Source organism: Hemitrygon akajei, chromosome 1, assembly GCF_048418815.1.
Source record: "Hemitrygon akajei chromosome 1, sHemAka1.3, whole genome shotgun sequence".
Taxonomy (NCBI): Eukaryota; Metazoa; Chordata; class Chondrichthyes; order Myliobatiformes; family Dasyatidae; genus Hemitrygon; species Hemitrygon akajei.
The window spans coordinates 41,014,221-41,030,116 of record NC_133124.1 but is presented as its reverse complement, the minus strand read 5'-3'; the positions used below and the strand labels follow the sequence as shown (position 1 = coordinate 41,030,116).

The window sequence follows — 15,896 nt, the reverse complement described above, 5'->3', positions numbered from 1 at the left end:
CTCTCAACAGTATTTGTGTATTCATCTTTCATTTTTTTCGGGATCTACTGGGAAAGTTTCAAAAATCGACCAGTCGATCATGATCGACAGGTTGGCAACCATTACTCTGGACTAAGGGAGGAAACCAGAGCGGTCACAGGGAGAACGTACAAACTCCTTACAGACAGCAAAAGGATCCCGTGACTTGTTCCTGCATAGAGTCCCATTCCCCCAATCTACTATAAACCCTCCCATCTTTCCCTACAAAGATATTGGTTCCCCTCACATTCAAGTGAACATATGCCCTCTTGTACAGTCCACCTAAACCCCAGAAGAGATCTTAATAGTTTAAAAATCTGAATCCTAACCCACTCCATTAGCTCCTCAGACACAAATTCAACTAGTCCATCCTTCTATTTCTGACCTATCTAGCACATGACACCAGGGGTAATCCGTGGATAGCTACCCTTGAGGTCCAGCTTCTCAACTTCTTAACCCAACTCCCTATACTCACTCTGCAGAACTTCATCACTTATTCTATCCATCTCACTTGTACCAAAATGCACAATGACCTCTGGTTTTTAAACCTCCTGCTCAAGAATATTCTGCAGCTCCTTAGAGATATCCTTAACCCTGGTACTGAGGGAGCAGCACACCACCTCGCAACCATTGAATTTCCTATCTGTCCACCTCACTACTGAGTTTTCTATCACTAACACCCTGTCTCACTGCACCCTTTCACTCAGAGCCAGTCACTGTACCAGAGACCTGACTACTACTGCTAGCCCCTGAAAGTATCCATGTTAGTGAGAGGAATGACTGTAGTCAAGCCCTGCACTTGGTGCCTACTCCACTTATTTTCCTGATGGTCTCCTACCTATCTGAAGCCTATCCCTTGGGAGTGACCGTCTCAGTGAAATCCTCATCTGTGAAGTACTCAGCTTTCCAGATGATTCCAAAAATATCCAACTCCAGCTCCAGTTCCTTGACTCAGTCTGTCAAAAACTACAACCACGTGCTTTTCCCACGTCAGGGAGACCACAAGCTTCCCAATCTTTCTATTGTCTTGCAAGAGGAGCATTCCACTGCCCTGACTGTCATCCTAACTACTCTAAATCAACTACTAAAGATCAACAGGGAAATAAAACCTTATTTATTCATACCTGTGCCTGCTAAAAGATCCACTCCAATTCCAAACACCTGGGCCACTTACTCAGCCTCCTCACACTGAAGTCCTAAGCCTAAACCTCAGCTCCTCACACCTACACTGGTTCACTCACACTAGCCACTCCAAAAGATCGGTTCCACTTGACCCTACCTTCTTTTTATTGGCTACTGTTAATTAGCCAAACAAATGTTAACAATTATTAGCAATGTGCCAATTTTAAATTCCTGTCGAGTGAAATTCAGAAGCAATCTAGGCATGCCACAGTAAGCAATGGTTTATCCGGTTAACATAAGAGGACAAAGCTGGTCATCCAACATTAGCAACATCAGTTGTGTGCTGAGAGCACTGTATTTATAAGGTCTTCAGTTTTGGGTGGATGGGAAATGAATGAGCACAAAACCTTGGGTTGTACAATGTGAATCAAGGTCTCAGTGTACCCCCTTTCTGTCAGTCCTCCATGGTTTTTCTCTTTGCCTGTGGTTAACTTGGGCCTTCGGGTAAAGATCAAAATGCAGAGTGTGTGTTTATCAGTGGCACAGGAACTCCAGCAGTATATGCACAGCAGATATTATGGATTCTTACTTTCTACACAAAAGGTTGAAAAGACCCAGTGACAGGTCATACAAGTACTTCTGCTTATGTTCCAAAATTTCAGGTGACTATTTAGAAAAGATTATCAGACATGGCTGAGATAGTTACTATCATTTTAGCTGTGGAATGAGCCAAAGAAGTACACCATGACTATGCACTTCTGTGCTCTGATTTGTTCTCGGTTTTATTATCTATTAAAACAACTACTTCAAATTGTAGGCCAAGCATTCTTCTTAAGATTGGACAACATCTGTGAAGCTGCAGGGTTTAGGCCTGTGTATACATTTCATATGGCTTCCTGCTCATGTTGGTGTTGTGTATTTAATATTTCAGTAAATATATTGTTTGATTAAGCATTGTTTTTCATTTTAAAATTCCTTATGGGAATTGCATACTTGAACTGCATACATAATGGCTCTCCCATGTGACAGATGCTCACATTGCTTTAAGTAAGACCCTCTTTCCCAGCTCTCTTGTTTTTCTTCTATTTAGTTTAATATTTTGGAGTTAGAAAACTTAACAGCTGGTGTTGAAGGTGTTACGAATGTGGAGCAACTCTGAGGGGCCAAAGGGGGCAAAGTCGCCCCCTCCCTTTTGAGAATCGCAAGATCGCTATTATTTCGGGTCTGAGACCCAGGAAATGAGAGAGATACACAGCATGTCAGTAATGAGAGAGACACAGGAACAGCAAAGGCAGTTGTTATAGACACTGCAGAATACACAAGGTTTGGAATGTCTCCTAACAAACGCGGAACGGAACCACTGATTACTGCTATTGTCTCTTGGAGAAGGAATTGTGTATTGAGTACTGTACTATTCATTGAAACCCCTCAGGGGACAACAAGAGTGGTCTGGTTGAGGAATTGCATCATCCCAACCTGATTGACATCTGAGACCCTGTGAGTGAGGATAAAAGACAGGTCTGGGGAACACCCCTCAGACACACCAGGAGAAACGCTAGAAATCCAGTGACAGTGTTTTATAGCGAAGCCGGTGAGAGCTTGTGTGTGTCCTCCCTTGCCTGGGTGGCGGGCTCATCACGGAAGAATGGTTTAGCTAAAGGAGAGGTCACACTTGAACAGCCACAACAACGAGACACCGACGGATCGAAATCATAAAGGAAGGTTGGCAAAACACTTAGTGGTAACTGTTCCCATTCTTCTATCTCTCTCTCTCTCCAACAATTGCAACACAGCGACAAACAAACGACGGCAGCCTGTGTGAACTGAAACGAACTTTATATTTCCATTGGACAATTCATTATCCCCTAGACAACGATAGAGCTTATTTCTTACTGATTATTATTATACCCGCACTTTTAGGTTTAGTATTGATGACGTATGTTATCTGTATATTTGCACCGATATTATTTTTGTGTATTTTTACTAATAAATACTGTTAAAAATAGTACCATCAGACTCCAACGGACGCCTCTATCTTTGCCGGTAAGTGACCCAGTTACGGGGTTCGTAACAAAGGAAATGAGGTGGCAGATAATTCTTGCCAAGCAATCACTTAAAATTAAAGATATAAATGAAGTAGTGCCTTGGCGTAAGGGGTAGAGGAAGGACATAATTTAAAAGTCTATTCAATCACTGTGGCAACAAAGTTGTGATAAGGAAAAGAAAGGATGGCATTTATATAAAATTGAGAGGTTGGTGGGAACTCAGCTGGGAGGTGGAAAAGGAAGAAAGAAGTTATACTTAATGTGTTTACATATTGGACGTACTACACCCATCCAACATCCTCTTTGACTTTCTACCATTAGGTGGGACACTACAATGCATAAAAACAAGAATGGTCAGGATGAGAAACAGCTTCTTCCCCAAGGTCATGTGCTTTCCCTGACACATTGTATTTGAAGTGGCATGGTTAAACTGTTCCGGTACAACATTTAAGATTAATGCACTTTAGTTTGTTACTTATCTGTGATTCATCTGTAGATTTTATCCTTACCTTCATGAGTTACACGTGTTATGTGTATTACTGTGTTTTACACCCTGGTTCAGAGAAGTCTTGTCTTGTTTCTATATACATTATATGGTTATATACATGTATATCGGGGTGTCAAACTCATTTTAGGTCACGGGCCGGATTGAGCAAAATGCAGCTTCATGCGGGCCCGATCAGTCGGACGCGTACGAACGCAGCTTTCGTTGCCTCCATTTTTTCAGCCTGCTCTCATGTGTTTCAGTCTCTGCTATAACTACAAAGTGTTTCACTTTACAAATTCCGTTTCTTATGAAGAAGACTGCCGAGCAAGACTGCCGAATAAACACTAAAAACCCTGAAAACCTGGTACCTGAATAAACTCAGCATTAGCCATATCATACGCCATAGGCGCTTCGATTACTGGGGCCAGCTTTAATAGTAATTAGATATTATCTCGTGGGCCAAAGATAATTACACCGCGGGCCGGATTTGGCCCGCGGGCCTTGAGTTTGACATATATGATGTATATAGTTAAATGACAACAAACTTGACTTGACTTACTTGGTTGAATAACTCCTTGTTCAGAATTAAGATGCATGATCCGGGTATTTGTGGGGAATGCACTTGTCAACAAACAGTGCAGTATATATTATTTGAATACAGTTCCTATCAGGTGCAAAGGAAACATCTAATTGCTAAATCAGGATCTTTGAGACAGACTCAGTTTAACATGAAAAGTTTTTTAGAATATCACTGTTACTGGAATGTATACAAGTGTGTCTTTGACTTTCTGAAAAGCATTAGACATTTTGATACTATTTGAGTTTTGGGGGGGAGATTCAGTAGATATACTTCCTGTCTGTTTGCTCTACACTCCAACTCAGTAGTAATTCACCTTATGTGTCACCCACCATTAAGCTTTACAAGAAGAATTCACAGGCAACCCCAGAGATCTCCTTCTCTCCCAGCCATGGGTCCTGTAAAGCAAAGCTCCTGGATTGCAAAGGTTTGCAAATACATTAGTAAACTTCTATATAATAGACCAACACATACTTATGATTACACATTTAATGAAATATGTTTGTAGTGGAAATAGTTTAGGATTACCTGAAGCTGACTCAGGTTATTATTGCTGTTTCTTATTGGAATGCAGCTCTGATGATTCGGTCACTGAGAGGCTGGGTTGGCCTAAAGTTGTCTCCTAAAATCCCATCACATCCTTCAGGTAGTTCTGCTCCCTTTATGTGGGAACGGACCCTTCTAAACTCTTCTATCTAGAATAAAATATTAAATCAGATTCACAAGTGAGCAAACTTCAAAATATATAATAATCATTTTAAGCATTTGATACCTCTATATAAATGGCATAATCTGATTTTGTATGTTAATGATTACTACATCCATATCTTATGTATCTTGTACCTCTGGAGCATTATAGTGACAAGCTACTGTAAGTTGTTCAAGATGTGCAAATATAATCAATGCAAACTTTGTCAATACATGACTTTGTACCACAAATGTTGTTTCAGCATTAAGCCCTCCATTGATTTGATTATTCACAGAGACAGCAAAGGATCATGGGATAGGAGGCCATTAGAACCATCATGTCTAAGTCAGTTTCAAAATCATTTATCCAATATAACCGCACTAGGCAGCTTTTGGTGTGCAGCCTCGTAGACTACATAGGATGTCCATTCCAGAAATGGGCTATCAGCTCAACTAGTCCACTGAACCTTCCTGTCATATTTCCCCATCCTAATCTACAGCAAAACTCTCATTTCTCTCCCCCTTCATGTGTTTGCCTAGATGCTCCTTACCATATTGACCCTGCTCACTTCAACTACCGGTAGTCCACGACAGCCAATTCTCACCACTCTGAGATTAAAACAAATTTGTTCCACATTTTCCATCAGATCTCTTTGTGCCTATCTCACAATGATTGTCCCTAGACTTGCTCTTCATACAAGTGCAAACATCTCCGCTGCATTCACTCAAACAAAAATCTTTATGGTTATAAGAGTTTAGTCAGAACACCCCTCAGCTTACTTTACTTTAGAGTAAAGAGATATTATCTGTTCATCCTTGCATTTTAAACTGGCCCCTCTAGAAATAAGCTCTAGCACTTAGTTTGATTATTTGTTTATGGCCTCACTATCCTAGGTGCAATTTCGAGTAATTGATCAATTTGTAGAGCTCCTTTTGTTCCTCATTCTCAAATGGACTCCCACCTGCTAGGCCATCTGATAATAGGCCACTGGCCTGATATGCTAATTCTGGTTCTTCCTTGCAGATGCTGCCTGAGCATCTTCAGCATGGTGATTTGTATGGGCAGTGTATACAATAGCATAAGTAGCCCCATAACTTCCAACAATTTCTATCCAAAAAGTCTGGATTTTTTTTAAGTTAAAAGTAAAATTAAAACAATCCATTTGCATAACAAGGTTAGGAAGAGGGCAACTGTTGAAATAGTATTTACATTTCTTTAATGTGTCAGTTAGAAATAGGTCAGAAGCGGAAAGGCCTCAGGACTCAATATAGAATTAGGGCACACATTTAAGCCAGCAGAGGTCCTAAAAGATCTCATAATCATGAATAAAGCTATCAGCTATTTTCAATATTGTATTTTAACACTCTTCACTATCTACAGAGGCTAGCACCAATTTAAGAATGCGAACCTGCACCCTTAACAGGAGGTACATTGTGCAAATAGCATTGAATGCATTCCATAACTGGGAGAACGCTGGGACAGAAGATGGCTGACCAAGGCGGCATCATTTCCTTCCGTGCTTTAGCACCACTGATGTGCCTTCCTTGCAACGTCATTTCAAAGGGAAGTTAACAGCAAGGAAACTGATGTGATAAAGAGGCCCAACTGGGGCAAGGTCAGATTTCTTTCTTTGAAGCACATTGTTGGGTTGCTGAGATAACACTGTAGTTTCACAATCACTATAACAAATACTATTCTCTTCCAGGTTAGTTATAAACTGAATTCAGAAGGTGGGATTTGAACTTGGGTTCTTGCAACTTTAGCTCAGACCTTTTCAGAAAGGATTTCAGAAAGGAAATCCAGAAAGGATTACTAGTCCTTTTCTGTAGCGCTGTGTTACCATCCCTCATGGATTGCTTCTTTCAAAACAAAGAGGATTTAGTACCAGACAGGACATTTGAAAAGAACAGAGAAAACATGAATATACAAATTTACTGCCAAAGCACAAATATGGCACCATATATTACCTTGAGATTCATTTACTTGCTGACATTCAGAGCAAAACAGAGAAACTATAGACAAAGACATAGTTTTTGAAGACAACTATGCAAGTAAATAAATAATACTAAGTACATGAGTTGTAGTGTGCTTGAAAATGTGTCAATAGGTTGCAGAATCAATTCAGAGCTGAGGTGAGTGAAATTATCCACGCTGGTTCAGGAACATGATGGTTGAAAGGTAGTAACTTTTCCTGAATCTGGTGGTATGGGATCCAATGCTCCTGTGCTTCCTTCCTGATGGCAGCAGTGAGCAGAGAGTATGGCCTAGATTGTGGAGGTCCTTGATGATAGATGCTGCTTTCTTGTGGCAGCACTCCTTAAAGATGTGCTCAGTGGGTGGGAGGGTTTTGCCTGTGATGAACTGGGGTGTGTCTACAATCCTTTGTAGTCTTTTCTGTTCATGGGCATTGGTGTTTCCATACCAGGCCATGATGCATCCAGTCAGTATATTCTCCAGAAGTTTGTCAGAGTTTCAGATGACATGCCAAATTTGCACAACCTTCAGAGACAGTAGAGCGGCTGATGTACCTTGTTTGTGATAGCACTTACACACAGATTCCAGAGCAGATCCTCTGATATGATAACACCAAGGAATTTAAAGTCATAAAATCATGCAATCAGAAAATTAAACATTCTCCCAAACAGTACTCAAGGCCACCTTGACAGACAGGTAGAATATTCTCTTCTAACACATTCTGGAAATTCAGAAATACATAAGTTGTGGCAGATGCTGTCAAAGCTCTTATTGGCCATTGAAACTGTGTAAGAAATGTGCCATGATTGGGTTTCCAATGGTTCATACCTGTATCATTTGGAGGCAGCATCATACTATATGGTGTGTTTACCACACTATAATATACAAATGACAGTCTGTATTAAGTGAAATCCCCTTTTTCTGAATGTTTCTGGGAATGCAGCTCGTTAGCCGCTCTCTAACAAGCACTGGTCTCCACGGTGAGAAACCCACCTTTCTCAGGCTGCGTACATCTAGGGTGTGTACGACCTTGGTCCCGCCAAACCCGTGAGGTTGCGATGTCTCGCCCGCCCAAACCCCAGTTTGTGTGAATACTGGGTGATTTACTACCCCTTGCAGTTGCCCGTAGGCAAGAAATAACAGATTGTACACTGCATACAATTATAAATTTAAGAATGTTAACTTAAAGAAAGGAAAAAGTAACAAAAGGGCCCATCATAACTAAACAGTCAATTATGCACATAAGTTGCTCATCTTGCAGTTTTCTTTAACTCACGCGCTAGACCCTTGGTCTGCGTAAAGCACACACCACCTTCTGAATATCGCTTGAAATCCATCTTGAACAAACGAGCTGTCCCACGGGAGTACTGGTCCTTCCTCCTTGAAGCCATTCATCGGCGCAAAGCACCTCGTGCAACACGGTCGGCATCCTCAGCCATCTTCCCTCCTGACTCCTCCCAGCTCTCGCTAAAAAGACCTCGACCCACACCAGTGTCCTTCACAAAAACCTCTCTACAGCATTCTCTAGAATCTTCTCTCAATTCTACCATCCTGACTGGCTGACACAACATTGAGCAACAAAGCCCCTCATCTCAGCTCAAACCCAGACAGGCTGAAAGCAGAGCAGACTGCCCTTACAGAAGTGCTAAAACGAAATACCTACAGCAGAGTAGTAAAAATCTTAACCAGGGCATTACATTGTGATCAGCTGCTAGAGCACCAGCTTCAAAATACAGCAGTGGGATGGATCTCAAACACCAAAGAAAAGGAGTGTAGGAAAGTGATAGAGACCCTAGTGGAATGTGTCATAGCACATGGAAAAGTACAGCACAGTACAGGCTCTTGGTACCTCTAACATATCCCCTATTCTTTCCTCCAATCATCTGAAAATTACACCCTCCTGCATTAGGTATTTGCACCCTTGGAAAAAGATGCTGGCTGTCCACCCTCCAACTATCAAGTCACCTCTCACCTTCCTTCATTCCCTATAGAAAAGCCCTAGCTTATTTAACCTTTCCTCATAAAACATGCTCCTTAATCATGCAGCATCCTGGTAAATCTCCTGTACAATTTCTCTACCACATCCTTCCTATGAAGTTACCAGGACCAAACACAAGATCCGACTGTGGTTTGACCAGAGTTTTATAGAGCTGCACATTACCCCATGGTGCTTGAATTCAGTCCCCCAACTAATGAAGGCCAACACACCACACGCTTTCTTAATCACCATATCAGTTTGCACAGCAACTTTGGAATACATGTCTCTGATCTGCTGCATGCTAAGAGTCCTACCATTAACCTTCTGTCAAAACAACAACCTCTCCCTCAATGTCAGCAGAACAAAAGAGCTGGTCATTGACTTCAGGAAACAAGGTAGAGTATCAGTGGAGCTGAGGTGGGAATGTTTGAGAGCTTCACATTCCTAAGTGTAAGTATCACCAACAATTTGCCCTGGTTCAACAACATGGATGCTATGGACGGTACAGCACACCTGTACCTCTAATTCCTCATAAAGCTCAGGAAATTTATCATTGAAAACCAACACCAAGTTTTACAGATGCAACGTTCAAAGCATCTTTTCGATGTGCGTCACAACTTAGTATAGCAACTGCGCTGCGCAAGACTACATACTATTTCAGAGAGTTTTGAACACCGCCAAGGCTATCTCAAAGACCAGCCTCCCCTCCTAGCCGCTGTCCATTTCCTGTAAGACCCCTCCCACCCTGGTAATTTTGTCTTCTCACTTCAACTGTCCTGTGCGCAGTGTGGGCTTAAAATGCTTACACATTCGAATACTCTTTCTCCAGTAATGTTCTAACAGCCTCTGCTGTCAATTCTGATGTCAATGATGACAGAGATTTAAAAACAGTTAAAGTTGATTTAAATAATTGAAATTGCAAACTAAAAAAACAAAAGCTTTAATTTATTGTTATTGAAAAAAGTGATATATGCAAAGCAATTAACTTTAATGAATGAATGAATGAATAGAACTAGCTACAGTTTATACAAGGTGAGGAACCAGCGAGGAAAAAAATCTAATTTATCAACTCAATAAGTGGGACAAGGAACCAAGACGTGTCTCTGTCTAGTGCACTGCATAAAACCTCCAGTCAGAGCGGTCTGGTCCAATGTACTGCACAGGATCAAATGCTAGAAGAGTATAATTAAAATATTCCTCATTAAAATGTTTTGCACCAAAAAATAACCAGAATATAAACTTTTTTTGGTTGGCATGAAATTGAAATACTGATATATTAACAAAGAAATTTTCAAGAGGAAGATAAGTGGTTTTTGAATATTTTTGAACTCTCTAGGACACAGCCCAGCATAACCTTCACAGATGAAATTTTGAAGTGCAAAGTAAAATTTATTATCAGAGTACATACATATCACCACATACAACCCTGAAATTATTTTTCCTGTGGGCACACTCAGCAAATCTATAAAACAGTAACTATAAACAGGATCAATGGACAACAAAGTGTGCAAATGCAAATATAAATAAATAGCAATAAATAACGAGAGCATGAAATAACAAAATAAAGAGTCCATAAAGTGAGATCATTAGCTGTGGGCACAACAGAAATAGAATGAGTGTAGTTATGGGTTCAATGCCAAATTCATTGACTTACACAAGGTTGATAAAAGAATGTATTCAAATTTACTTGTTCTGTTGCGTTGTGGAGTTCATTATTGTCAATGCTTTCAATGAAAGCCAGTTACTTCTAAATTACATTTAAAAATCTGCCCTCACAAAGTGAGCTACAAATATCCCATTGAATCATTCAAAAAAAATGCAAGTATTATCCCGTGACAGTTTGACAAACTAACATCAATGGAACTGCAGGCCAGTCAGCATCTATGGAAAAGAGTAAACAGACCGATGAAGGGTCCTGACCCGAAACGTCAACCCTTTTCCATAGATGCTACCTGGCCTGCCGAGTTCCTCCAGCATTTCATGTGTGTTGCCTTGGATTTCCAGCATTGCAGATTTTCTCATATTTGTAACATCGATAAATCTCATCAGGGTTATGGGACCTTGTTCTGCATGAGCATGAATCCTAAATTCTAAGAGCAAATATAATGTATTTTATTGACTGTAAAGCATCAGCAATATCTTGAAGTTGTAAAAGGTGTTAATTACAAATTCTTTCTAATCCAGATAAATGTTGCAGAATAATTTGAATCATTTCAGTCATACATAGTTAAAACTAAAATAGCCCTATTTTTAAGTTATGTCTAAAATTGAAACTAAATAAGCAATTTGCTTCATTACACAACTTGAAACAATGACATTTACCAGCTGAACTAAAGTGGAAAACACACATGGCACTTTTCCTTTGTTTAATCCCAATGATCACATAACTGCAGTTGAAAAAAATAACGTGCTACAAGTCAGCTATTTCATCTTTGACCTCTGCTTTGAATCTATGCAGGTGGTAGAGCCCTAAGGCTGTAACCTTTACTTAAAAGATAAAGCTCTAGAAATGTTGTGATTCATTATATACCTGTAACTGAGAGATTGTTAAAGGGTATCGGAATAGTATCCAGGTCACATTTTCACTGCATGGTGGGATGGTCAGAGATCCTTCATATACCCAGTAGTCTCTCAGGAGCGGATCTAAAGCATTTACAAAATATTAGAAATTGGAGACATTCACTTTGTACAAATTACCTTGATTGATTTTTTTTTATTAATTTGAATTATATTTTAAATATTGTAAATGAAAACTTACCGGGAAGTAGTGTATTAGGATTAAAACAAGGAATGGTTTTCAATTTTCCCTAAAAAGAAACAGAGCCACATTATCACTTAGAAAAAAATTCACACAGCAGTTAAATTAAGATATACTCTTAGAGGTTCATCCAGAGTTGATAGCTGTGAACACACTATGAGATAAGGATTCAGGGAAAAAATTCACAGAGCGGTTAAATTAAGATATATTCTTAGAAATTTATCCAGAGTTGATAGCTGTAAACACACTATGAGATAGGGATTCAGGTGTTCCTGTGTACTTGTGAGGTTCAATATCATTGAGTTCAATGGAATCAATTTTACAAAGTGACACAAAATGATCTCCTAACAGTTCATAATTCAGAGCCAACATTTGAAAACAAATCCAAATAATCTCATAATAATTCTCCCTCACTTTATTTTAAAATTCATCCCTAAAATTTATTGTAAAATTACTGTTCAATTGCCATATGGATATATTAGTTACAGTTCATTTGCACCTCTTCTTCATCTTCTCCTAAAAATGTCAATTCCATCTGGGATATAGTTCAATTATCCTTCAATTGTCCTGTGAGAAAATGCTCACAGGATATGTGACAGAACCACTTAGTTGCAAGATCTTACACCTCTTCACTCAACCCCATCTTTCCTGAAGTCCAGAGACAGAAGCCAAAGAAAGCCTAAAGTCCATTTCCAATTCCCTTCTTTAAGTATTTGAACTGATTGAGGGGTGGTTTAGCAACCAACATAAACCATAAACCCTGATTTTACAGCTATATGTTTGCCACCTTGTTTCATAAAGAGTCTACTATATTCTGCCAATGTCACCATCTCCATACAAGAGGACATGGCTTTAAGGTAAGAGGAGGGAAGTTCAAGGGGGATATTAGAGGAAGGTTTTTCACTCAGAGAGTGGTTGGTGCGTGGAATGCACTGCCTGAGTCAGTGGTGGAGGCAAGTACACTAGCGAAATTTAAGAGACTACTAGACAGGTATATGGAGGAATTTAAGCTGGGGGGGTTATATGGGAGGCAGGGTTTAAGGGTCGACACAACATTGTGGGCTGAAGGGCCTGTATTGTGTTGTACTATTCTATGTTCTATGTTCCATTGCATCTGCTTTTAAAAGGACTTCATCTTAACTCAACCTTAGATTCTCCTCTAACATGTTCAAAGCGGCCTTGACTATGTCTATTCCATTTCTGGCACATCTATTATCTCTCTTACATAAATGATTCCAGGATTAAACAGTGTGTCATATGAAGAGCATATGATGGCTCTGAGCCTGTCTTCACTAGAACTTAGAAGAATGGGGGGGGTGACTTAATTGAAATCTACCAAATAGTAAAAGGTCTTGATAGAGTGGATATGGAGAGGATATTTCCTCAGGTGAGAGACTCTAAGGCCAGAAGACACAGTTACAGAATGTCCCATGGACATTCATATTAATGATTCATGGACAGAAAATGAATATAGATACCACAGAAGAAAAATAGTGAAAAGAAAATTTGCTTTTGAAACTATTTTCACTTGAATGGGGATCATTAGCATATTGTGTAATACATATTTATAGAGATTCGAAACATCATTAAATATCACATTCTGCAGAACACTAGCAATAGAAACTTCTGTTGAGAACCATCTATCTGCTCCCCTTGGAAATTAATGACGAGGCCGTGTCCATGGTTGAGGCATTCAAATTCCTGGAGACTACCAGTACCAGTACGTTGATGTGGGACATGCTCGTTACACTTATCACCAGGAAAGACCAGTAAAGAACATTCTTCCTACGCCAGCTTAGGAAGCTTAACATCTCAGGATGTATCTTGATGAATTTCTATTCAGCTATCATTGAGAGTGTTGCGACCATCTCTATCACCGTTTGGTTTCCCGCTGCCTCCTTCCTCTCCAAATTCAGGTTGCAGCAGGTGGCTCATTTGGTGGAGAAGATCATTGGCCGTTAGCTATCAACATTAAAAGACCTGCTGATCACCAGCATGAAGAAAAGCACTGTAAAAAAAAAAATCACTGCTGATGTTACCTATCCTAGCAGTCACCTATTCTCCAAATTGCCATCAGGGAGACACTACAAGTCCATCACGATCAGGACTACACATCATCTCTGAAGTTCCTTTCCTGTAGCAATCCAGCTTCTCAACAAACTCACTAAAGTGTAACACCCTGACTGTCCCTGCACAACGTCTAGCTAACAGTAAGATTATGTGATTCCCCCAGTGGGGAACTTGCAAGCCAGCTTGACTTTCAGTAGCCTCTCCCACTCCAACCCCCACCCCACTCCCAAAAGCATAACATTTGATATTTGTTAAAATAATGGTTTTGATTTGAAGACATGCAATTATTCAAAATTTTAAATTTAAATCCATTAAAATAAATAAACAATTGAAAATCTAAACTAACCATCACAATTCTTCTTCTCCATTGAAATAGAACAGGTTCAATATGACATTAAGTACATGTGGATTTGACATAATAAATGGTAGTGAATTTCATAAAATGTCAATAAACTATTGACCTCAACTTTGGGACTTTTACATTAGTGTTTGAATCCTTCAGTTGCTTGTTCAGTGAAGAGACACTTATTTAGCCCCACAAAAACAATAACTTTTCTCCAATCCAATGATTTCTTTTGCTAGGAGAGTGCAGCAAGTCTTCCAGCACGTGATGCAAGTTTATCTCACTAGGTACTTCCCCAGTGTAAGCATAAAGGAAATGACTAGTTGCAGGATGAATATGATATTTCTTGGAATGGAGTTGTCTGTAGCACTTTATGGCAGATAAGCATCCGCTGTTGCTAAACATTTTTCCACTTCAAGTGATGAAGCTGTAGGTTTAAGTCCCATTTCACAGAATCAGATTTAATTATCATGTGAACATCGACATACACAGTGAAATGTGCCATTTGCAGTAACAACCAACACAACCCAAGGATATGCTGGAGACAGCCCGACGAGTCACCACACATTCTGGCACCAGCATGCTCAGCAGAACACAGAACACAACAAAACTACACACAAACAAAACAACAACAGCAAAACAAGCCCCTTTCCTCCCTCATACACACAGATATACACACAGTTCTTCAACTCCAGGACAGGCTTCCAGCCTTCAAACCCCAGGCTTCAACTTCCAGACTACCAAACGACTTTCGGATTCCAGTTTTCAATACTGACCATTGTACAAGACAATGATGGGAACACAAAATCCGGATGCACCTACGCTTGTGCCTCGCAAAGCCTTTGAGTGCAGAGCAGAGGTCTGGTCTGAGGACGTTCTTCATCACCCGTCCATGTCCCTGGCCTTTAAACACGGAATGTGGAATGGAGTTCTGACCCCTAACTTCTACACATCCCTGGCCCTAAACCTAACTCCTCTCTCCGTCCCCAGAACCATCCCTATGAACTTAAAAACCAACGAAGTCTGAGCCACAGTCTCAATGGGGACCACAGCTCAGTGCCATCTTGAAAAAACATATCCTGTCCCATTAAAGAAAACTTCTGTTCTGTGATCCTGGGTTCTGAACACAAAATACTGACTGAGTGCTTGACTGTCAGAGACGATGTTCTTTACATAAGGCATCAAATCAAGAAGTAATCTGTCCTCTTAGATAAGTGTATCCTTGATAGCATGGGTTACATTTTCTGCTCAACCAACACCACTAAACAAAAAAATTCTGCTCATTGGGTAATGAGCTCACTGCTGATTTTTAGGATATGACTGTGGACAAATCAAATGTTGCATTTCCTATATCACAAATGTGATTATACTCAGAAGTACACTTTGGCTGCAGAGGAATAAGAAAAACAAGATAAAATTGATGTGCAGCAGATTGTATTCCTTTCTGGTGTATCGTTTGCCATTTCAGTGGAAGCTAGTTACTGTGGCCTGAGAAAGAGCAAACTGATGAGCAGCCACTGCAGATACTCCATTGTGCTCAGTGAATTATGTATGAGTTTGTTACTGTGAGTATAAGACACAGTAAAATTATTGAAATCAAAGCAGAGCCAGTTAAATATGCTCTTTCTCCAGACAGCAGTAGGCTCTGTGACCTACATCGTTCAAGCCGGATTTTTATTATGTCAACTCCTTTTACATAATTTGTTCCTTGCCCAATTAAATGCCACTTTCCTTTTTCATATTTGCACTCATAAACCCCGGTTGCCTGCACTGACCTCCTCTGTCTAATTTATATCACAAGATATTTTTGTTCTTTTGGCAGGAAGGTAATTTACA

General features: G+C 40.0%; 1 protein-coding gene across 2 annotated transcripts in view; it reads right to left on the bottom strand.

The window, feature by feature from the left end:
* Positions 1-15,896, bottom strand: part of ca8 (carbonic anhydrase VIII) — a 71,073-nt gene that overhangs the window by 19,149 nt on the left and 36,028 nt on the right. For both annotated transcript variants that reach the window (XM_073051139.1, XM_073051046.1), the window contains exons 7-9: positions 11,648-11,696; positions 11,420-11,532; positions 4,778-4,944 (exon numbers count right to left, since the gene is read on the bottom strand). In XM_073051139.1, coding sequence (XP_072907240.1) covers positions 4,810-4,944; positions 11,420-11,532; positions 11,648-11,696 — 297 coding nt within the window. In that variant the 3' untranslated portion in view covers positions 4,778-4,809. The remainder of the gene's footprint in view (positions 1-4,777; positions 4,945-11,419; positions 11,533-11,647; positions 11,697-15,896) is intronic.